General features: G+C 46.8%; 2 protein-coding genes across 2 annotated transcripts in view; both read left to right on the forward strand.

The window, feature by feature from the left end:
* The window catches only part of magi3a (membrane associated guanylate kinase, WW and PDZ domain containing 3a), a 100,829-nt gene extending 86,011 nt beyond the window's left edge, over positions 1–14,818 (forward strand). The window contains exons 9-21 of the mRNA XM_053424654.1: positions 324–524; positions 2,096–2,722; positions 4,211–4,242; positions 4,748–5,000; positions 5,734–5,828; positions 6,135–6,327; positions 7,010–7,225; positions 7,540–7,725; positions 7,870–7,963; positions 9,163–9,238; positions 9,382–9,519; positions 10,483–10,621; positions 11,769–14,818. Coding sequence (XP_053280629.1) covers positions 324–524; positions 2,096–2,722; positions 4,211–4,242; positions 4,748–5,000; positions 5,734–5,828; positions 6,135–6,327; positions 7,010–7,225; positions 7,540–7,725; positions 7,870–7,963; positions 9,163–9,238; positions 9,382–9,519; positions 10,483–10,621; positions 11,769–12,781 — 3,263 coding nt within the window. The 3' untranslated portion in view covers positions 12,782–14,818. The remainder of the gene's footprint in view (positions 1–323; positions 525–2,095; positions 2,723–4,210; positions 4,243–4,747; positions 5,001–5,733; positions 5,829–6,134; positions 6,328–7,009; positions 7,226–7,539; positions 7,726–7,869; positions 7,964–9,162; positions 9,239–9,381; positions 9,520–10,482; positions 10,622–11,768) is intronic.
* A 987-nt stretch (positions 14,819–15,805) lies between these two features.
* LOC128442270 (lysine-specific demethylase 9) lies at positions 15,806–21,005 on the forward strand. Its single transcript, XM_053424653.1, has 7 exons — positions 15,806–16,385; positions 17,188–17,834; positions 18,417–18,554; positions 19,197–19,339; positions 19,512–19,679; positions 19,764–19,872; positions 19,979–21,005. Exons 1-7 carry the CDS (start codon positions 15,833–15,835, stop codon positions 20,516–20,518), a joined length of 2,298 nt encoding a protein of 765 aa, XP_053280628.1. The 5' UTR covers positions 15,806–15,832; the 3' UTR covers positions 20,519–21,005.
* Positions 21,006–22,203: the final 1,198 nt, after the last annotated feature.

The following is a 22,203-nucleotide window of genomic DNA, read 5'->3' on the forward strand; positions in this document are numbered from 1 at the left end:
TACTTTTTATTTGCTAAAGTTTCACACAAATATCTGAACTTTCTTCTCCTCACGTTTTCAAAAGAGGCTTGTTTCCTTCGATCTAATGCATTTGAGGAGAAATATCAGTTTTCAATCTTAAATTTTGCATCATCGAGTAACATGACGGCAGATTTCAACCTTAAAACATTTCCGTGACTCTCCTATCGTACTTATACTTGAGTTGTTTTAAACTCGAGTATCTGTTCTTCCACTTGAGTAAAGAACATGTCTACCTGTGCCTTCTCTGCAATCCATTTATTTTTTCCATTACTTTTTGTCCACCTCTCTCCTCGACCCTGCAGCAGAGGAGCCTGTTCGAGGAGTGAGGGGCTTCACACGAGATCCGTCTCAGCTCCAGGGTTCCATCCTGCAGACGGCTCTGAGGAAGAGTCCACAAGGCTTCGGCTTCACCATCATCGGAGGAGACCGGCCCGACGAGTTCCTTCAGGTCAAAAACGTCCTTCCAGAGGGGCCGGCTGCACACGACAAGAGGATCGCCTCAGGTAATCCCCCCCCCCCCCCCCCTCAGGGTGCTCTCCGGTATCTGGATTAGTCTCTAGCTTTAGCTGTTAGAGTCCATCTCTCTCTATCTCTCTGACCCCAGTGCAAAGTCACACAAGGTGAAACTGCTAGAAAGAAGAGTGGAGGAGAGTCAAATAGGCTTTTATTATTAGTGTCATCAAACAGAACCTAATCCGGTGTCACATTCACGAGTGCGCTGTGTGCAGGGCGTGTGTACCGATGCACAAAGTGACACTGTGGTTTGGCAATGGAGTGCGTACTATACATAATGCAGTATATGTACCCTGAGTACACACAAACAAACACAATTAGAGAGAAAAACCCACAGAGCAGGCGTTTCCCCGTGAATGTCACTTTGCTTGATCGAGCAAAGTTTTTAGGCAGAGTTGAAATATCTGTAAGTAAAGTTTTTAGGCAGAGTTCAGTGAAGCAGATCTGAAAGTAGAAAACTTGTGTCAGTGAAGCACATGTTGTGTTTGACGCCCACATTCTACAGGTTTAATAGGTTTGACGACTAAACATCTTGTTGTGGCTGCAGAGTGGAGAGCGTGTTTATCAACACGGACGTGCACGCTACACGCTACACGCTACACGCTACACGCTACACGCAGCTCCCGAGCACAGCGGCTGTCAGAGCACCCACATGTTCACAGTTGTGTAAACGCCCCTTTAACTTTACACATTAACACTGTGATCACGTGCATAAGGATTTGTGGAATTTGAATTTGCTGTTAGTGAAGTGCCTCGGGTTTCACATTACAGTAATATTGATTGCGAGGCTCTTACAGTTGCTGCTGCTGAGCACCCACATGAAAGTGGGAGCGAGAGAGTCATTATTTTCAATATTTCATTTCCCTCGAGAGGCCGAGTCATTGATTTAACCAAAGAAATGAATTTTAATTAATTTCATCGGGTGATAATTTGGCAGCAGTGGACTGTAACAGTTGTATTTGGCTGTGACTTGAAGACTTGCTGACTGGTGACCAGCTTTACTCTCTGCCCACCTCTGTCACCTGGTGGAGGCTCGGTCACTGAGTCATTAGAGCGGAGTACAGAGGGTCGGATCACATGAGGGTGTGGAGCTCATTTCAGGAAGTGAAAGCTTCGCTGTGTTCGCTCTGAGAAGGTATTGATTGTGTAGGTGGGTTTCTGAATCCACGCCAACAAGCCAGTCAGCAGTTCAGTCCACCATGCAGTCCCCCCCCCCCCCCTCCACAAGGACATGAAATGAGGAAGCACGTGTCTGTCCCTCGTGGTCTCTCCATCCCCATTAACATCAGTACAGTAGACTGTGTATAAAGATGGATGACACGTCTCCACTTCCCTCTGTTGTACAAAATTAAGATAAAATATCCGCGAACACTGGTGCAGCCATCTCTCAGTATTATTGTCTCAGCCATCAATCATATATAGATAAACTTTTCAAAAAGCTGGTTTACAAAGTCCTTTCACAGACGAAGAAAATATAAAAAGTTAATGCAACAGACCATGGATGTTAAAAAAGCAATAAATGAAATGAATGCACTAATGAAAAGCTTTGATCTCCTGTCAGGTGACGTGATCGTGGACATCAATGGCTCCTGTGTGCTGGGGAAGACTCATGCTGATGTGGTGCAGATGTTCCAGTCCATCCCCATCAACCAGTACGTGGACTTGGTCCTGTGCCGTGGTTACCCACTGCCCGAGGACACCAGCAGCAGCGAGGACGCCTCGGGAGGCGCCGGCACCTCCAAGGACGCCTCCCCGTCCCCGTCCAGCTCCACGCCGCTGGACCCCCACCACACTGTCCCCGACGGGGGGACCCTGTCCCGGCAGTCTGCTGCGGTGGCTCCCATGACCAACGGAGGCCGCCACCACCACCATCCCCACCACCAACACCACCACCAACACCACCACCCTCCCCAAGACGGCCCCGACCCCACCATGCTGCAGCCGGAGCTGGTGAGCGTGCCCCTGGTGAAAGGCCCCGGGGGGTTCGGCTTCGCCATCGCCGATTGCCCTCTGGGCCAGAAGGTGAAGATGATCCTGGACGCCCAGTGGTGCCGCGGCCTGTTGAAGGGCGACGTCATCAAGGAGATCAACCGACAGAACGTCCAGACGCTGACCCACTCGCAGGTGGTGGACATCCTCAAGGACCAGCATGTGGGCAGCGAGGTCAACGTGCTGGTGCTAAGAGGAGGTGAGTGTGTGTGCACCGCGGCCACAGGTAGAAAACATGGAGTTAATCCTGACAAGTGTGTCACAGCTGCCGGGGCTTTGTCATCTCTGTTGTTAAACCGCTGTCGTCTGTATTAATCTGCTCAGGTTACTGCGTCCGACAACAGACAGGTGTCAGTGCCGGGAGATGTTCTGCTGGTTTAGTCTGTGACGTCACTTTAATCTCCCCCGGCTGCTCTTTTGTCGTTTGTTTATCTCTTCCTGAAATAAAAGCCACAGGGAAACAATAGGAGAAGAGAAGCCCACCCACTGGATCTGAAATTAATGTTAGCAGACAGTGAGAGAGACGTTGTTAGAGCTGCACTGACTGAGGTTAAAAACGAGATCTAATGTGTTTTAATCTGTTCTAAAGAAACAGGAGCGCTGGGTCCGGTCCACGCTGCTCGGACCCACAGATCCTCCCGATGTTAAATAAAGAGATTTCACGCTCTGGTCCACACTGACCCTGGATCAGCCACCATGCACAAGTCACGCTCAGTCACATGGGAAGATGCAGAGGAACGAGAGATATACAGGAAGAGAAGAGGAAGAGGGCGGGCAGCGATCGGTGCCCTTCATCTTACTTGAAGCTTTCTACCGGCGTCTTCCTCTCTAAATTATTCGCAGTGCAGTAGCCTAGATTCACAGATCAGTGTTGCAGTGTATATCACAGTTACACAGCTGGGCTCTGTTCTGTGTTTGTGCTGCTGTTATTCACCTTTTTATATTTTTGCTGTAATGTACCACTCACTGCTTTAGAAAAGGGAGCAGGAGATCACAGCTCTCCAGGACTGAAGGGAGCCGCGCCGCAGGGCTTCCCTCCAGTCACCCACACACCAGGATTAGGTTAAGCTCTTCCTCCAGGCAGGGGCCGAGAACTCCCCTCTGATTACAGCTGGAATGAAACAGGAAATGATTTGGCCCGGCTCCCTGCTCTGGATTTTAAAAGTGTCCGTCCCACTGGGATGTGCACTGTGCCCACTGCAGCAGATATGATGATAGTGATCCGTGACCATCAATAAAAGATACAGACAAATGTGTTTGTTATAGAAAAACATAGAAATCAAACCTTTATTTAGTTGAGTTCTGAAATGTGCAAATCTACTGCAGCTAGTGGGAGAATAACTGGTTCAACCCCGACATGTGCACATTCTTCAATGGTCCTAGGGTCACCTCTGTGTTTCCCATCCCAGAGCGACCTGCTGCTGGAGTATACTGCCACCTACTGGTTGATAGACACTGTGAGTCAGAAAGCAAAGCAGAGTGGAAATAATAATTGAAAAAGCTTCAGGTGAGAACGCTCAGTGACAATGTTCACGTGAGAAGTGAGTGTGAAACTCTGCCACTTAAATCCAAGAAGAACAAGTAGAACTCAGATGTGCAGCTCATCTTCTAAACCACGTGTTTGATAAAAGATATTTTCCTCGTTTCTTCTAAACTAATTGAAATCTATTCATTTCTTTGTCCACAGGTCAGACGTCTCCTGTGAAGTCACTGAAACCGGTGAGTCGAGATAAACTCCTGTGACTTTCCACCAGACAAAAAAAAGGAATATACTGACGATAGGTTTTAACTTCATCTTGGTTACCACTCAGTGTGTGTGTGTGTGTGTTTGAGTGTGTGTGTGTGTGTCAGCTACATTATTCAGGAGAGCCCACATTAGCCAGGCTGTTATTTCTGGAAGTGCATGTGGGTAAATAAGCCGTCTCCTGGCAAACAGCATCTTCACATCCCTCTGTGTACGGCTGTTTAAGATGATACGCTGTGTTCAACAGCTTGTTCCTGTGCAGCTCTCTTAAAATAGAGAGGAGCCGGGGCAGCAACAGGCTGACTCATAATATTGTAGAATGATTCTGCATGGATGCACAGTTTTTAAAAACTTTAGAGCAGTGTTATAGTTTGGGGGGTTTTGTTATTGTGGAGGAGTCGACCCACCTTCGATCAGGTTCTCTGCCTCAGTGTCCCTCCGTCTGATAACTGACCTGAAGCTCTTGTGTCTGTGTTGCAGTGCACGGCTCCCATGACCCAGCCCAGCCCTTCACCCACATCCCACACCGCTCCCCAGCCGCTGCCCCATCCCACCTCTCAGCCCACAGCCCAGCCCCCGTGGCAGGAGATGATCAACAGCACGGAGACCCTCAATCAGCCGGAGACGCCCCTCAACCCGCTCTCCTTCCCCCCCAGCGCCGCTCGCTCGGCTTCACCCAAACCGGACGCGTCGGAGCTCTACCTCAAGTCCAGGGCCCTGCTGGACAGCAAGCGTACGTCTCTTTGTCTCCGAGCTGCACATCACAAGTTCAACTGTTTTAAACAAGCTGCATGTGACAGTTACATTGTGTAGTATTACATTTATATTCCAATTTATAACAGTCCCATCATGAAACCACATTTAAATCCACTCGATGCAGTTTCTAATCTACATGCCTGATTTTATATCCATGATATTTTTCACTTTCTTGGCCCCAGTCCCATCATGGAAATCCATTCAGTGGTTTTTAAACATAAAACACACAAACAGATTGACAGGGGCAAATGGGTAACCTCCTTGGTCGAGGTAAAAACACAAAACAGAGCAAAATATCTTTAAGTTTGAGAAGATAAAAACACCAAATTGTTTATTTGTATGTGGTAAATTACCTAAACCAGAGGTTTTCATATTGGGAAGCTGGTTTCCTCCAGTTTCAGGGAGGCTCAGTGGATGGAATTGAAAAAATATTTAATAAGTTCAAAAATACTTTGCATAAGTTATCAAGGAGAATTGCATGTTTGTGATCAGGTTAAAGAGATGTGGAAGTTTTGTGGAGCTTTATAAATAATCTATTTTATTTTCTAGTTTATCAATGATCTGTGGTTTCTGAGCCAGATGTTATTTTCCTTAACTGATTAAATAATGTCCCTCGGGTCAGTCTCAGAACCGCTGCATGATTCAATACATACATCACCCACATGACCAGCAGCACAGCTTGACAGTTTCCTCCTCTCTCTCCTCTGCAGCTCTGAACACCAAGGACCTGGACGTGTTCATCAAGAGGAACCAGGAGTCGGGCTTCGGCTTCAGAGTGCTCGGAGGCGAGGGGCCGGACCAGCCGGTACGTAGCGTCCCAGTTCGATGCAACCCAGTCGGGTACAACCGGGCCTGGAGTGCAAATAAAATCCCAAACCAGTCAGACACAAAGCAAATCAATACCTGAGCAGCATTCACTCACTGGAATTGCCAGAATTTCTCCTGCTGGATGACAACAGGGGAAATTTACACCTTGAAACCTTTGAAAGCTTGAATCTGCTCCTCAGCAACAAGTCATCAAATGCTCAGAGCAGCGAAGGGGATTTATTTACCATTACACCGGTTAACCTTCACCTCGAGCTGCCTCTCTTATGTCCTGCTCTGTCCACAGGTTTACATCGGGGCCATCGTGCCGCTCGGTGCAGCGGAGAAAGACGGGCGCCTCCGGGCCGGGGACGAGCTGCTCTGCATAGACGGCGTTCCGGTGAAGGGCAAGTCCCACAAACAGGTTCTGGAGCTGATGACCAACGCCGCCCGCAACGGCCAGGTCCTGCTCACGGTCCGGAGGAAACTGGTCCAGTCCGGTGAGTCTGCTGCCGAACGATCATCTCTCCTTTATCTCGATCCGGAAACACTGGAGGAGAAACTCGGAGCAGAAGCTTTGATCTTGATTTTCTTTTTTACTAATCCCTTAAATGTTCTGGATGATTTCCTTGCGGACAAATGTGAATTAATGAGGTTCGACCGAAATTGACTTTCAGGATGTTCTTCTACGCTGATGTCTTCCTTAGAGGAAAAGTCAAGTTTTGGAATAGAATTATAGAATAAGAAATCTTTTGTTTAAATCAAATTGAAGGAATGCGACTTAAAAAAATCCCCCTGAACTGGAAAAAAGCATAAACAGAAGAAGATAGTTTGTTTTTCTATTTCTGCAGCAAATACTACAAGTACTTCTTGAACTTAATTTGGATTGAAGTTACTGGAAAACAACAGCTTTGATCATTAAGCATGTGAGTGGTTTGTGAGGGACTCTGCAAAACAAACAATACAATGAAGAGAGATTGAGGAAGATCAGCTCGCCCTATGAATAACAAACAGGAACAGGCCCTTTGAGCTTCAAGTGGACGACAGATGTGAATTTGAAATGTGCAGAACGGGTTAGATGAAGCCGCTGTGTCTTTGTTATGGAAGAATCTCAAAGAGGACAAATTCAAAAACAACAGTTTCCTCGTGATCTGATCCAGATGTGTTTCTGTTCCCTGTCAGATGGAGGTGGCGAGGAGGAGGGGGGTCAGCAGCCCCACCTAGTCGCAGCCGCGCTGGTCAACGACTCTCCCAAGATGCCCGGCGGCGAGGTGCCGGGCGCCGTCCAGCAGGCGCCGCCCCCCCGACCCGAGTGCTTTGACGTCACCCTGCAGAGGAAAGACAACGAGGGCTTCGGCTTCGTCATCCTCACCTCGAAGAACAAGCCCCCCCCCGGAGGTCCAGAGCAAACCAAAACACACTTTAGATGAAATTACATTTTGTAGAGAGTATTAAGGGATAAATTATAAATAAATAATACATTTTAAATCCCTACTTTTTAAATATGTTTATTTTTCAATCTCGGCTGTATTTATAGTTTTCAAATATAAGAACAGAATTAATCATGTGTGTCACATAATCTTCTGTAAATAAATTCTACGATATTTGAATCAGGAGCCACACATGGACCAGGTTCCCAGAATCCCCTCTGCTCCCCTCAAGCCTCTTCTTTGTTATGTGAAGTTATATGTTATGTTGTTCCTCTGTTTCAGTTATACCTCACAAGATCGGCCGGATCATCGAGGGCAGCCCCACCGACCGCATCGGTCAGATGAAGGTGGGCGACCGCATCTCCGCCGTCAACGGCCGCTCCATCATGGAGCTGTCGCACAACGACATCGTGCAGCTCATCAAGGACGCTGGGAACTCTGTCACGCTCACTGTCGTGCCTGAAGACGGTGAGAAAACCTCAGTTCTGGGAGTTTCCGTGATTAAGACGATGTTTTCAACCTTAGTATTAAAACAAGTAAAAGGGGAGTTTTGAGATTTCTGTTGTATTTCTGTGCATCACACTAAGAGTTGTATGAAATGTGCTTCTGCAGACAGTGCTCCTCCATCTGGAACAAATTCAGCCCGGCAGAGCCCGTCGGCACAACACAGAGCTGTGGGCCAACAGCCTCCCGGCTACCCCGAGAGGTACGAGAACACACTCAGACTCCTTCAGCCTCCTACAGCCTCCTCTCAGCCTCCTCCCGACTCCACCAGAGACACTCTGAACCTGAACCTAGTCCCAGGTCTCTCAGAGCAGACTCACGGCTCGTGTTTCATCGTGGTCCACACTCTGCTTGTTATCCAGGGAGACAGAGAATTACCCCCCCCCCCCCTCGGTCCCCGTTCGGTCGTCCAAGCGAAGAGAAAGAGACGGATTAATAGAGAATCTCACTTCCTTTCATATTTCTTAAAGCCTTAAACCATATTACCTGTGTCAGGGTTTTTTAAGCCGTTGCCTCTGCAGCAATTCTACATCATCAGTTCTCCCCCTCACACGCTCTGTTTCACCGCAGCATGGGTTCCCTCTTCTCATTTAGCCCTTCATCCATCCCTTAGCAGAGCGCCCCCCTCCCCCCCTCTTGTCTAATCCCTGACACACGCCTCGGGTTAACCCAGACTACGAGCCGACATCTCGACGGCGTGAAGTCTGTAAACTCCTCTCTCTGCACCAGAGCTCGCTAAGAAGAGCCGAGACCCTCCGGTGTGTGTTAGCACCACTGAGGCGTTGTAATGAGCTCTGCAGGGCATTGAAGTGCCCCCCCCCCCCCCCCCCCCCCCCCCCCCGTTTATCCGGCACTGAACAGTAAAAGCAGGGCGGCTCTTTGAAGGATGTTAACTGGTGTCTGTGCGTGGAATAATGAAACGGGAGTTTGAGATCCTTCAGTGTCAGACTGGTCACAGAAATTGGATCAGTGGTTTGTGTTTTGCAGTAAATGGCTTCATCAACAGGATTACGCATAAACCACTGAACTGATCCTCATGGGACTCAGTGGGAGGATGAAGAGCAGATTAGGATCAGGGATTAAGATCCAGGAAAGAGTCAGTGGTGTTTAGAGGACTGGTGTTTTGGTGCAGATCCAAAAAAGAATCCAGATCTAGTGAGTTTAACTGTGGTTTATATGTGGAGGAATGTTTTCTTCTTCTGTTTATTCACTGCACAGCCTCAAATGTGCAGATCATAGTTTTTCATCTCTGTCTCCTCACTTCAGACTCTTGACTGTGCTATTTTTGGTGCTGGCGTTGAATTCCCACGTTGCATTAAAACAAGAGTGAATAAACCCGTCATCTGCAGAAATGTGGGTCACGTTCTAACATGTTCTTTTTTTGGTTGGTTGGGGGGGCAGGAATGGAGACAGTGAGATGAAGAACTCTTTCTCACAGAGAGAGATGGGTGCACTCATCACATCAGGCCCGAAGCAGGTAGGACCAGAAACCAAATCACTCACATCCTAATGAAATGTATATCAGGCCCTTGATAAAAAACCATGCAGCAGGGATTTAGTGGGACTTTCCCATCTCAGGCCTGTTCAGCAGGTCTCACTCTCCGACTCTGTGAACCTCAGGGCTGCTTCGTGGTGGAGCTGGATCGCAGCCAGCGCGGCTTCGGCTTCAGTCTGCGAGGAGGCAAGGAGTACAACATGGGGCTGTTCATCCTGCGACTGGCCGAGGAGGGACCTGCTCTGAGAGACGGACGGATACATGTGAGTGATAATGTGGGGGGGGCTCTATCCTCAGGAGGAACCTTGCACAAGAGAAACTTTAAAATGAAACTAAAAGTCTTACCCAGTTTTCTGACAATCCCTAAATAATCTCCCGAAAAGTTACTTCCATATTTGCTATAGATAGATCGATAGATAGATGGATACTTTATTAATCCCGTGGGAAATTCAGATCATCCAGTAGCTTGTACACTTAACACATCACTGACATACATACATAAATCACATGAATCACATACAGAGAACAAATTTACAGATACAGGAATGGAATGCAATGATGTGATTGTGTCAGTGTCCAGTAGGAAAGTGTTCTTGTGCTGCTGGAGTGGATAGTACAATAAAATATTAAATGTATATGTTTATATAAAAACAGCAGAAAATATATATATATATATATATATATATATAAATATCTAAATATATAAGAATATGTAGTGGTAAAGTCTGTGCATGGGGCTAGTATAGCCAGTAAAGGGATGGACAGTGGGTTGGTATATAATAATGAGAAGAGATGAGAATGTGGAAACAGAATTAGTTATCAGCAGTTTCTGTTTGCAACACCACACTTGATTACTAGATACTAAACCAGACTTAAGCATTTTCTCATAATGGGTTTATCTTTTTATAGAGTTTGGTGAAAGCCTCTCGGACTTTTACCAGTTCTTGCTCTTGTAGTTCTTGTCCCTGATGGTCAATGCATCTTTGCAAAGGAGGAGAGTTGATGTATCTGAATTTATACAGATTTATTCATAATCTCCTCGGAAAGTCTCATTCAAATTAAATCTAAAAATATGTGTATCATGTCTCCTCCGTGTGCAGATTTTCAGAAAGCCGGCGTGCAACCGCTGCTTTCACTTCAGGCACTTCTCTATCTGTGCCTCACGTCTCTGTGTGAAAACTTCAGTTGCTGTTGTTTGAAATCTAAACTGAACTTGTGCGTCACAGGTCGGAGATCAGATCGTGGAGATCAACGGGGAGGCCACGCAGGGCATCACACACACTCGGGCCATCGAGCTGATCCAGGCGGGAGGCAGCAAAGTTCACCTGCTGCTCCGACCCGGCCAGGGCCTGGTCCCGGATCACAGTGAGTGACAGCTGGGAACCCCACGCGCACACACACACACACACACACACACAGACACACAATACACACAAGCTTTTGTATGGATATGCTTGATAGCAGGGTGCTGACTTTCTTTATTCTCATGCATGTGTTGCCAGCTTCTCTCTTGATCTACCTCTGTATCTGCCTCGCTCTCTCTCTCTCTCTATCTCTCTCTCTCTCTCTCTCTCTCTCTCTCTCTCTCTCTCTCTCTCTCTCTCTCTGTGGCTGTCTACTTCTACCCATGTCTCTCTTCCTCCTATAGGTCAGAACTCTTCTTCCACCCTGTGCTTCTACATGAAACCAGAGCATCACTAAAGGCCTCACTGCTTTTCTTGGTCTGTCCCTAATAACCTTGGTAAACCTTGAACTCCTTCTTCTTTTGCCTTTGACCTCATCTCCCAGATTCAAAGTGTCATTCTCTGACTTCACCGTCATGATCAATCCCAACTAGATTAGATATTTGTAAAAAAAAAAAAAGCAGTGTAATGATATGAAGACTCTTCTCTGGTGGATTGAACTAAAGCAGTGAGTCCTAGAGGAATGAACAGAGAACTGTGAGGCTTCAGATGAGATGCCACTGAACACACACTTCATCCAAAGTCTGGTCTTAACTAGATATTGATCAGTGAGAGGATCCGTGTGTGTTCACTGGCATGAACCCTTCAAATCCCAAAACCAAATCAGAGTGAATTTCTTCGAGTTGCTGCTCTTAGAAATCCATGCAGCTCATTTCGACTCCACCAAGTTCATCACTCTTCCTTTTTCTCTCTCTGGTTTTCTGCTGCATAAATCTGCTCTCAATCACAGCTGTGCAATTCTTATCAGCTCCAGTGGAAATGGAAACGTCAGCGCCGGGTGAACACCAGCACCTTTTTCTTTGATGGCTATGTCCTCGGCTGATGTATATCTGAAACAAGGCATGAATCTAGAGGGATATTACAAAGCTAGATGGAAAACAACGTTTCAATACTATCAGGATGTTTCTGTGCTTCTTTTGAAATGACTTGTGACGATATGCAGGATGGGCTCGGGGAGATTTTTAGTTTCTGCTGTTTTTTATTTATTGGGTACACGTGTTTTCAGCTCAGCTCGATCCTCGTCTTACTCTCCACTGCTTGCTCCACAGGTGCAAAGGACAAAGTAACCATTCCAACCTCAAGCTTACCCAGATTCGCTGCATCTGAAGGACAGTCGTCTCCAGCCTCTCCATCCTCCGTCTTCTTCTCTACCTCGGAGCCGTCCCCGTCTCCCCCCAAATTATCCGTCACCGAGGAGCTCTCTGGGTCGGACCTCCGGGCGTCTGGGTCCCCGGGCACCGGTCAGGAGCACGGCAGGCCGGCTAACAGATCGAGAGGACAGCAGCCTCCTCCCCACGACCACAAGCGCACCACCAGCCCCAGCACGCCCAGCTCCAGAAAGACCAGCAGGGCCGACTCCAAGTCTGCAAGTCCCAAAAGAGCCACTGAAGGTCTGAGAGATCAGGGTGAGCGCTCCCAGAGCCCGAGGAAGACCGAGCGAGGCCACAGCGGATCCTTGGAAGACATGAGCAGGGAGAAGAAATCCCCGGGGCAGAGAGACCACTACTCCACCGGGACCAGGAAGAGCTCCAAGAGGGAACATGACCCTGCTGTGCCTGTGAAGAACCTGGAGGAGCCCCACAGCCCCCGGCGTCCAGCTGGCCAGCAGCCCAGCGTTCCCTCCGCAGAGGGGAAGGACCGGCGGTACAAGGAGGAGGATGCACCGTACCGGCAGGAGAGGGGGTCCACGGAGAGCGGAGACAAAGGCTGGGTGACTGCCGAGCGCCAGAAGAAGGGCAAGAGGGCCGAGCAAGAGGCAGCGGCACAGAAGTCTTACTCCCAAACGCACAGGGAGAGGGCGGGGTCAGACGCCGACACCGGCACCCTGAGCCGAAAGAGCGGGAGAGAGAAGGTGGACACGCAACACCGGGAGAGCAAGCACCCCGGGACGGCCGAGGAAGTGACCAGAAAGGACCCCAGAGGTTCCAGCAGTAGCATCCAGGACCCCGGCTGCAACGGGACCACCGCCAGCAAGAAGGCTCCCATCACCCCGGGTCCCTGGAAAGTTCCCAGTTCGGCCAAGATCCAGTCCCGAGGGGACGCAGCATATGCAGATGTCTGAAGTCTTTCCAGGACTCTCTGCACCTATGAAGATAAAGCTGAGCCTCTGAACATCCGGATATGAAGGATTTTTCTTTATGTCGGACGAAGCAGATCACTGTGTGACCAGCAACATGGCTTCTAGTTGCTTGTCTGTTTCTTTGTTTGTTTTCTTTCACCCAGTTTGCCTCGGTTGGTTTGCATCACAGCTGCTGACGTCCGACTCACGTGCTCGCGCCCACCTGAGCGTTTGCATCAGATGGAGTCAGAGCCGATGTTTTGAATGACAACACTGAAGTCAGTTTTGTGCCAATCACAGACTCCGGTTTGAAGCAGCCCCTCCCCTCTGCTCACGTACTCGAAGGATCCTGGGTTTATGGGGTCTTCATTTGTTTTATTTGTTTTTGTCACTTTTAGAGGTTTAAGGCACATTCCTACAATCCCTCAGCTTCTCTCCTTCCAGGCAGGACTGAGTCACTGTGGCTGCCACTGATGGATGTAGTAAAAAAAAAATGAGGCTGGTGGGTTTCTCTTAAAATTGGCAGCAAAGGGTTGACGGAGTGTCTTCTGAGTCATTTACGGCCTGTGCTTGAGAGTGTGTGAGTGCGTGTGCATCTCTGTGTGTGCGTGCGTTTGTGTGTGTGTGTGTGTGTGTGACTGTATTCACTCTGAAACACTCTGATCCCATTAGCGTACCAGAGGGTGGACAGACCCCCCCCCCCCCCCCGGGAGCTTTATATGCATCAATCAGCAGACCAGATACTTGTGGTTCTAGTTCTAATGTCTGTCACACGTGTGTTGATAATAAAAAAAAAAAGCATAATGTAATTTATTGAAGTTATATATATGTAAACACAACTGTCAGTGCACATGTCCCACGCCGTCATTTCACTTTTCGATGTGGATTCAAAGTGCAGAAATAGAATGTGTAGACAAGCGTCACCATCTGAAACTGTTCCAGCATTTAAAGTCTATGCATTCTATTTCTAGGAGTTCACGGCCACACGAGCCCCGAGTCATGTTGTTGTCTACTGTGTGCAGCTCTGTATTTTAGGTCTGTGTGTGTGTACGTATACAAGCTGACTGGTAGGCCTGTGTGTGTTTTCGGATATTCGCTGTAGCATCGACTATACTTAATCAGAAGCATATATTATTATTTAACAAAAAAGCGATGACACGTATATTGATATCATTTAGACGAGTTGAATTGTACGTGAGTCGACTCGCTGAAAACTTTGAGAGATATTTTTATTGTGGGCACAAACGACTTGTTGTCATCTCCTCACTCTAACCTCCAAATCTATTTTTGATCTATTTTTTTATTTAGTACGTGACCATCAAATGTGAGAAGGAAGAAAGAAAGAATAGCATGTGCTTTTATATATATTTCTTGCTTAGCTGTTAATTATTAACAACACCACGGCTGTCACTTTTGTGTTATAAATAAAAAAAAACAGGCTCCCAAAAAGGAATGAAGTTAATTTACCACATGTGGAGGGAGGGAGTTGGTGGTTGTGGGAAAAAAAGGTTTCCATTTGAAGTTTATCAAATTTAATTAAACAGGGACGTAAGTCCTTTTTTATTTGTTAGAATCAGCTGTGCCCTGATCTGAAGATAAAATGTTGTTCATAACGGCGGAGGACAGCGACCTCTAGTGGTTCAAACCTGTGGCGTCATCGGCGTGCCTGTTTTTAAAAGATGCACAGCAGCATCTTCTCTGAGGCCGTTTACTAATTTATTGTCGTTGTGGAACGATGGGCTGCCGTTCGATTCACCGGTTCGTCACCATGTAGGACACCGTGGCCTTGCATCGCTCCAACGTAGAAAAAACAAAAAGAAGTCTCTTGATTTTAACATCATGGTTAGTTGTAAATGTTTATAAATTGTACAGCACCTGTATAAATACTTCATGCAGAAAAAAAATCTAAAAACCTCTGTAAATCGTTTCATTATTTTTCTAAGGGAACCGAGAGGAACAGGATATAAAAATGGGTGAAAATGAATAATGTGTTCATGGCGTTCTGTTCATGCACTGATAAATAAAGGTTTACTGAATAAACACCGCTGTGGTATTCTCATTTATTTTAGAGTCTATCTGATCGAAGGGAAATGAATCCTGCTGCTTCTGTTTGATTTTTAACATCAGCTGTCTTTGCACGAAAACAATTATTCCACTCCGCTGCAGATACTTCCTCAAAGTTAATAACCAAAATCTGTTTTTTCAGAACACAAGCGATAGCAAACACAGATGATCCATTTTGTAAATATTGTTTTTTTACTCTTTTGGCCCAACTCTCATCGATCATTTTCCAAATCACATCAAAGTTAGTGGTTTGAAGTTCCTCTTATTTTAAAGCCCCCAGATATTTTCTTATAAAGAAATCGAAGAACATGTTGTTCAGGCTGAACTCAGACCAGTGGATCTCCACTTTTTCTTGAGAAGCTGCAATAAGTTTGAACAGTGAACAGCAATTGATTAAAAAGGAATTGATTCAAATAGAGTTGTCTGTTTACCTTTTCTATATAAATCATATTCATGCAACTTGGTGTCACTCTTTATTTATTTCCCTGATGTTCCATGCACACTCAGAACCACTCACTTCAACAACCTTTGGCCTATTGTACACACATATATATATATAACACACATAATAGAATGTTTTTAAACTGATTCCAGAACATGTCTTCACCGGAATATTAAAGTCTCTACATTATGAGGACTTGATTTTAGCTCTGTCCCTTTAACGTCCCTCTATTATGAAACTGTATATCCAGATGTAGGTCCCCACAACATGAGTAATACTTGGAACACACACACTCACTCACACACCTACGTTGAAACACTGCCTCTCGTGACGTCGGCCAGCCATGACGTCAGAGGAGCAGAAGTGCGTGCGTGCGGAGCTGCACGCAGTCGCTGCAAAATTAACTTCAACTCCCATGCAGCAGTGCGACGTAAACAAACTACACCACCCAGAGCTCCGTGCGTCACGCATGCGCAACGCAGCCAAAAGTGCCGGGGGCGTGCGCGCTGCGAGTCCCGAGACCCTTTAAATGCTGTGTACGTGCAAAGATGGCAGCTGAAGTGGAGCTGGTGCGAGAGAAAGTGGGAGACGAGCAGGTGAGGGACAGTCTGCAGAGGTTCATCAAGGAGAGGAAGAGGAGGAAGAGGAAGAGGGAGCTGTCAGCGGCCGGGCTGGAGAGGAGCGAGGAAGAGGCGAAGAGAGTGAAGCTCCACCATCATCATCATCACCACCATCATCATCACCACCACCAGCTGCAGCTGCAACAAGCTGAGCACCAGAGCCTGCAGCCGCATCAGCTGGAGAAGCATGTCCTGCACCACCACCACCACCAGCAGCAGCACCAGCAGCAGAGCCTCGCCGGCGGGGCGAAGAGGAGCCTGCAGCCGGCTCTGCCTCCTCCTGCTCCCCGCCCACCTCCTCCGGTGCAGCTGCAGAAGAAGCGAGCCCCGGAGCCTCCTGCGCTCTTTACGTTCGCGCCTCTCAAAGTGGTGAAGGCCAGAGAGGATCCGAGGGAGAAGCACCGGGACGCGGAGCTCCGGCTGCGGCTGAAGAAGGAGAACACCGAGGCCAACGTGAAGCACGAGCTGAGGAGCAAGAAGGGTGAGTGGTTTAAAGTTAAGTTAAGTTAAGATAAGAGGAAATAAGATAAGATGAGATAAGTTAAGTTAAGATGTATTGATCCCTTGTTCCAGCAACAGGTTGTCAGAAGAAAACATGTGAAAGTGTAAATCACAATAAAATGGAGAATAAAAACGCAGAGAATATGCACATGATATCCATATTTACATATTGCATAAAGAATATACATCATTTATGCATAGGCTCTTAGAAAAGACGGTATCCTTTATAGAATATCTGTAAATGGGGCGGCTGTGGCTGAGGGGTAGAGTGGTCGTCCTCCAACCTGAAGGTCGGCGGTTCGATCCCCAGTCTGAACCATCTTCATGCTGAAGTGTCCTTGAAAACTGCTATATAAATACAAATCCATTTAATATATTTGTTTTAAAAGCTAGAAGTCAGTTAGAGGTCAAGAGGTCAGGTGCGTTTTGGTTAGAATTTTTTTAATAATTAGATATCTTATTCAATTCATTTTATATACATAAATATAATATATGATATAAATGCATATGTTGCATGTAATTCAATATTTGCCTGTCCTCTTGCATCCTGTGGAGTTTTGCCATTATTAAGAAGTAAACAGAAACATTAAAGTTCTTTAAGGTTCATGACACTGGGTGAGTTCGGTGTGTCCTCCTGAATGATGATAAGAGAATATGTTTGCATATACCATTAATGATAATATACATTATGCTGAAGTTAGTGCACATTCATACGCAGTGTTCAGGACTCAGGAGGACCAGGACCTCCCTCCTTGACTTTCTCCTCCTCCCTGTCCTTGCAGAGCCGAGGCCTCACAACGAGAACATCGAGTCCCTGACGCTGGAGGAGTATCTCCTGAAGAAGAGGAGGAAGAAGAAGAAGCATGAGGAAGAGCACCGAGCCAAGAAGGTCCGGCACACGCACAACAAAGCAGTTCAGACCGTGGGAGCCGATCTCAGCCTGACCATCCGCCCTGAGACATCTCGGCCCGGCGCGGTGAAGAGCCATCGCCAGCCGAGCAGAGACACCATCGCCAACCACCAGTCCTACCTCCATGCTCTCAAACTGGGTCACGTCCCCTTCCTGTCCCACCAGGACCACCACATCCGCAGCTCCTCCCTCCAGACGGGGACCTGGTACGGACGCCTCATGCACGAGGAACGCCAAGCCAACGGGGGGGGATCCGTGCTGCACGCCTATTCTGACGAGCTGGCCTGTCTCAGCCCGGCTGAGATGGAGAGCTTCGCCCAGGAGTTCCTGGAGTTGGCCTTCGCCGAGAAGCCCAGAGGAGCGGCCTGCTACGCCCTGGCGGTGGTGCACAGGGCGGCCGCCTACCTGCCGGACTTCCTGGACTACTTCGCCTTCAACTTCCCCAACACGCACGTCAAGATGGAGATACTGGGCAAGAAGGACATTGAGACCACGACCATCGCCAACTTTCACTCTCAGGTACGTGAGAGAGTTTCCATCAGATCATCGCCCAACGAGTCCTGCACGTTTATCCAAACCATGTTCACAGATCCCAGTCTCTTGTAAGAGCAGCGCCCCCGGTGGTGTACAGCGGAACTAGATGATTTTTTTTTTGGAAGTGGGTCAAAACTAGGGTCATCATTAATTTCTCAATTGGCTGTTTAGACCATGAAATGAAATAAATTACACAAGCAACAACTCTCAATAAATATATGTATAAGAAGATGTTTCAGTCCAACAGCAAAATGTTATTAATTAACTAATTAATCAATAAATTCATCATTTTAAATCTAGTCTAAGTCGTTAAATATAGGAAATATTTGACAATAAATGTTGTGAACAGTGAACAGACCAATAACAGATGGAAACTTGAACAACAGAATAAGTAACTTGTGTATAAGTATCCTTAAAGTAGTAAAGACCCTAATTGGGTTAGTTTCTGAGTAGTATAACGGTACAAATAGTAACTGAGACAATTTAAGTATATGTGTGCAGAGTGTATAATGAGTATATATGGAACTGGGACACGGTGAATAACACGAGCTGTTTCTCCTGTTCCAGGTGAACCGGACTTACTGCTCAGGAACCTATCGGGCTGGACCCATGAGGCAGATCAGTTTGGTCGGAGCTGTGGACGAGGAAGTTGGAGACTTTTTCCCGGAGTTCCTCGACATGCTGGAGGAATCTCCTTTTCTCAAGGTCAGTGGAAAACTAACTGGTGTATTTTAAAGAGCTCTGCTCCGGGGGGAAAAGACTCGATGAAGGTCACACAACTGTTCTGTGGAACTTCAGGCCTGATGAATCTGAACCACACCATTCACTCAATACCACTCAGCTCCACTTCCTCTCACCAGACAGAAATGAAGCCAAAATATCCTGGATACGAGCGCGGCCATCTTGTATTTTTTCTCATCTGTCATTTGTGACATTTCATCCCAGTTTTATTAGAATTGAATAACCGATTTCAACCAAACTTGACAGAAACCATGTTTGAGAAATATACTTTTGACTCATTAGGTTGGTCCAGCGCTCACATGGAAGAGGCAGGATTTATGAGCTATGCTGCAGCCAGCCACCAGGGGGCAGTATCAATTTGATTTGAAGTTTGCAATAACTTAATCATAAGTTGTATTTTATGATTATGTTATGTCTTTTAATTCGATTGGTATCAGCGGAACCATTCAAATATGTTTTTCTTAAGCACACTTTAACTGAGATTCTAGATTAAGCTCATTCCAACTGGTTTCAGCAACAAATCCAAAAAGATGGATATCAACCTAATCTTATTCTCATTTAATTGTGTGTGTGTGTGTGTGTCTGTGTGTGTTTGTGCGCACACAGATGACCCTGCCCTGGGGAAGCCTCTCCAGCCTGAAGCTGGACTGCCGCTCTCAGAGTGACGACGGGCCGATCATGTGGGTGCGACCGGGGGAACAAATGGTTCCCACCGCCGACATGCCCAAGTCTCCTTTCAAACGACGCAGGTACAAACCATCTTCAGAGGAAACACACAAAACCACTTCCACGTTCACAAGATCAGATCATAATCGGTCATGGAAACATTTAAACATCATTTTCCTGAACAGTTTAGAGGTGGTTGTGAAGCTTATCGTCTTATAGTCCTGCCCCCCCCCCTTGTATCTTTTCTTTGTCCAGGTCTATGAATGAGATAAAGAATCTTCACTACCTGCCGAGGGCCAGCGAACCCAGAGAGGCTCTGTTCGAGGACCGGACCAAGGCGCACGCCGACCACGTGGGTCAGAGCTTCGACTGGCAGAGCACGGCCGCTGTCGGCGTGCTGAAGGCCGTGCACTTTGGAGAATGGTGAGTGCTGATGAGAAGTCGTCTTCATCATTGTTGAGTCGTGGTGTGTGAGGAAGGAGGCTTCACTGTGTTCGTCTCTTGCAGGAACAACCGGCCGCGGATCACCAAAGACGCGGTGTGTTTCCAGGCGGGAGACTTCAATGAGGTCGTCCAGAGGCTGCAGCTCGATCTGTACGAGCCCCCAGTGTCGCAGGTGAGAAGAACCATTGAGACCAGTTTGTGCGTGTTGTGTTGTATCTACCACTCTACACAAGGTAGCATTCACCCGCTTTGATTTTGAACTGTGTGTCCCGGTGCAGTGTGTCCAGTGGGTGGACGACGCCAAGCTCAACCAGTTGAGGAGGGAAGGCATCCGCTACGTCCGCGTCCAGCTCTGTGACGACGACGTTTACTTCATCCCACGGAACGTCATCCACCAGTTCAAGACGGTGTCCGCGGTGTGCAGCCTGGCCTGGCACATCCGGCTCAGACAGTACCACCCGGAGGACAAGGACAAGGAGGAGGAGCAGCAGCAGTGCAGCGATATCAGCCCCACCACAGGCCGGGTGTCTTTTTCCTCCCCCGCCAGGCCGGACGCCACCCTCACCGCCTGCGCCAGACGGCAGAGTGAGCACACCCGAGGCGGAGTGGCCAAGGCCGAAGAACCGGAGTTCCAGAGGCCGGCGACACCCCCCCGGGAGCCTCAGCCGGCCCCGCCACAACCCACCAAGTCCGCTCGCTCGCCCCCAACTTACCAGGATCTCCACTTCTCCCTGGCACCAGTCCACCCTGGCTGCACGCCGTCAAAAGTGCCGACACTTCCAAAAGCGTTTGGCCACAGCACGCGGTTCCACGAATGATCCTTCTCCTCCGATGAAAACCCTCTCTCCGCTGTGGGGCGAGCAAATGTTAAAGAAGTTTAAGACTGAAACTGAAAACTGAACGTCAATCAGGAAGCATTTTGGTTTAGTCTTCACATATTTTTAAAAGATCTTTAAATTTGGGTTTAAATGTCCCCGATGGGTTTTGGCGATTTTAATAAAATACAACAACTTTGAAAATGAAGGCGGAAGTTGAACTAACTTTACCCAAAAGAAACTTTACCGTTGCAACGTGAATCAAATCCATACACATGTTGCAATGTGTGGATTTCATTTTATTTTGAAATACTTCTCTTGGAAATGGAGAAAGAGACGTTTTCTTCACACTTTATTTTGAAACAAAGCGACACACAATGATCTAATCACACTTCAAGCACTTCACCTTCTTTTTTCACGTCCTCTTTATAAGTTGCACGTACTGCTCGTGATTCTTTATTTAGATTTTATATTGTTCCCTTTTTTCCTACTGTTTGTTGATATTTTATTTATTTTCTTAAGATTAAATAATGTGTTAAATATTAACACAGGTTTGTAACCGGTGATGAAGATTTAACACACTGTTCTAATAACAGGAGCTCCATTGAACATATGATGAATAATCGTGTGGATGCCTTCGGACTTTAGTTTGTAAATATAACTTTATCTAGTTAATCGCTGAGAATATGTGAATCCAGTCCGTGCACTGGTTCTTCATCTGATTCAAATCTATTTACACGTTGCTGGTTTGAACTGGTGACGTCACTGGAGGTCGATGACGGCTCAGCTGTAGAAGGAAGAACTGTCACGTTCTTTTCTTGTAGGAACTTTTTTTAAAGGAGGCGTCCTACAAATCCTAAAAATACTTTTCACCTCCGTCAGTTATTTTGCTTCTACATTTATTTATCTGCTGGATTTTGCTACAACTGCAGTATTTCAAGAAAAAAGGAAACTATATGTTTTTTCAAATCACTTTTCTTTAACATTGTGAGGTACAGCTTTAATTTTTATACATTTTTTACATTTGCACCGTGTTCCCAGGAACTAATATTATGAAACTTGGTAATAAAAACTACCAAAATACATTTGCCTTGATTGAATTGAAGGGGACTGATATAAGTCAGGTAAACTGTCCATGGAGTACCGCTCTAGTTATTTGTGCCAAGGAGGTTGTTGTGTTTTCACCCTATACACAAAAATCTACAGAACACATTTCCAGGAAAATTTAGTCAAAGGACCAATTAAAATGTTGGATGTGGATCGGATCAGGGGGAAGATTTAGGAAGAAATCTTTTGACACTTTTGTTGATTTTCTTTCGAAGAATCATTTCTGGATCTTGAGGGAGATGATTTGGACGAGTGAGTTGCAAACTGGTGTCCAATAAAAACACAGATCTAGTGAATTTTACTGTGGATTCATTAGGGGACTGATGAACTCATGTTTATTCAAATGTTCACTTATTCTGTCAAATCTGTGATGACGTGACCCTGCCACCGAGTTAGTGCCTTGTGCTGTGTGTAGGGTTTAGCCTGGTTTCAAACGCTGAGGTGTGTCTGCTGGTGAGCAGGATGCAGCCATCGTGCTTTTATTTCAATCTATTAACATTTTCCTGATGAGTTTTGAATTTCCTGAGTCTGCTGCTGACCTGGAAGCAAAGAATTACTGCATCATACAGCTACTGAATATT

This window comes from Pleuronectes platessa, chromosome 6 (assembly GCF_947347685.1).
Source record: "Pleuronectes platessa chromosome 6, fPlePla1.1, whole genome shotgun sequence".
Classification (NCBI taxonomy): domain Eukaryota; kingdom Metazoa; phylum Chordata; class Actinopteri; order Pleuronectiformes; family Pleuronectidae; genus Pleuronectes; species Pleuronectes platessa.

Bases quoted from the DNA above. Each gene is read 5' to 3' on its own strand.
- LOC128442270 (XM_053424653.1), top strand. From the start codon at position 15,833: ATGGCAGCTGAAGTGGAGCTGGTGCGAGAGAAAGTGGGAGACGAGCAG. The intron at 17,835-18,416 runs GTACGTGAGAGA...CTCCTGTTCCAG, and splicing joins TCGCCAACTTTCACTCTCAG to GTGAACCGGACTTACTGCTC. The intron at 19,680-19,763 runs GTGAGTGCTGAT...CGTCTCTTGCAG, and splicing joins GCCGTGCACTTTGGAGAATG to GAACAACCGGCCGCGGATCA.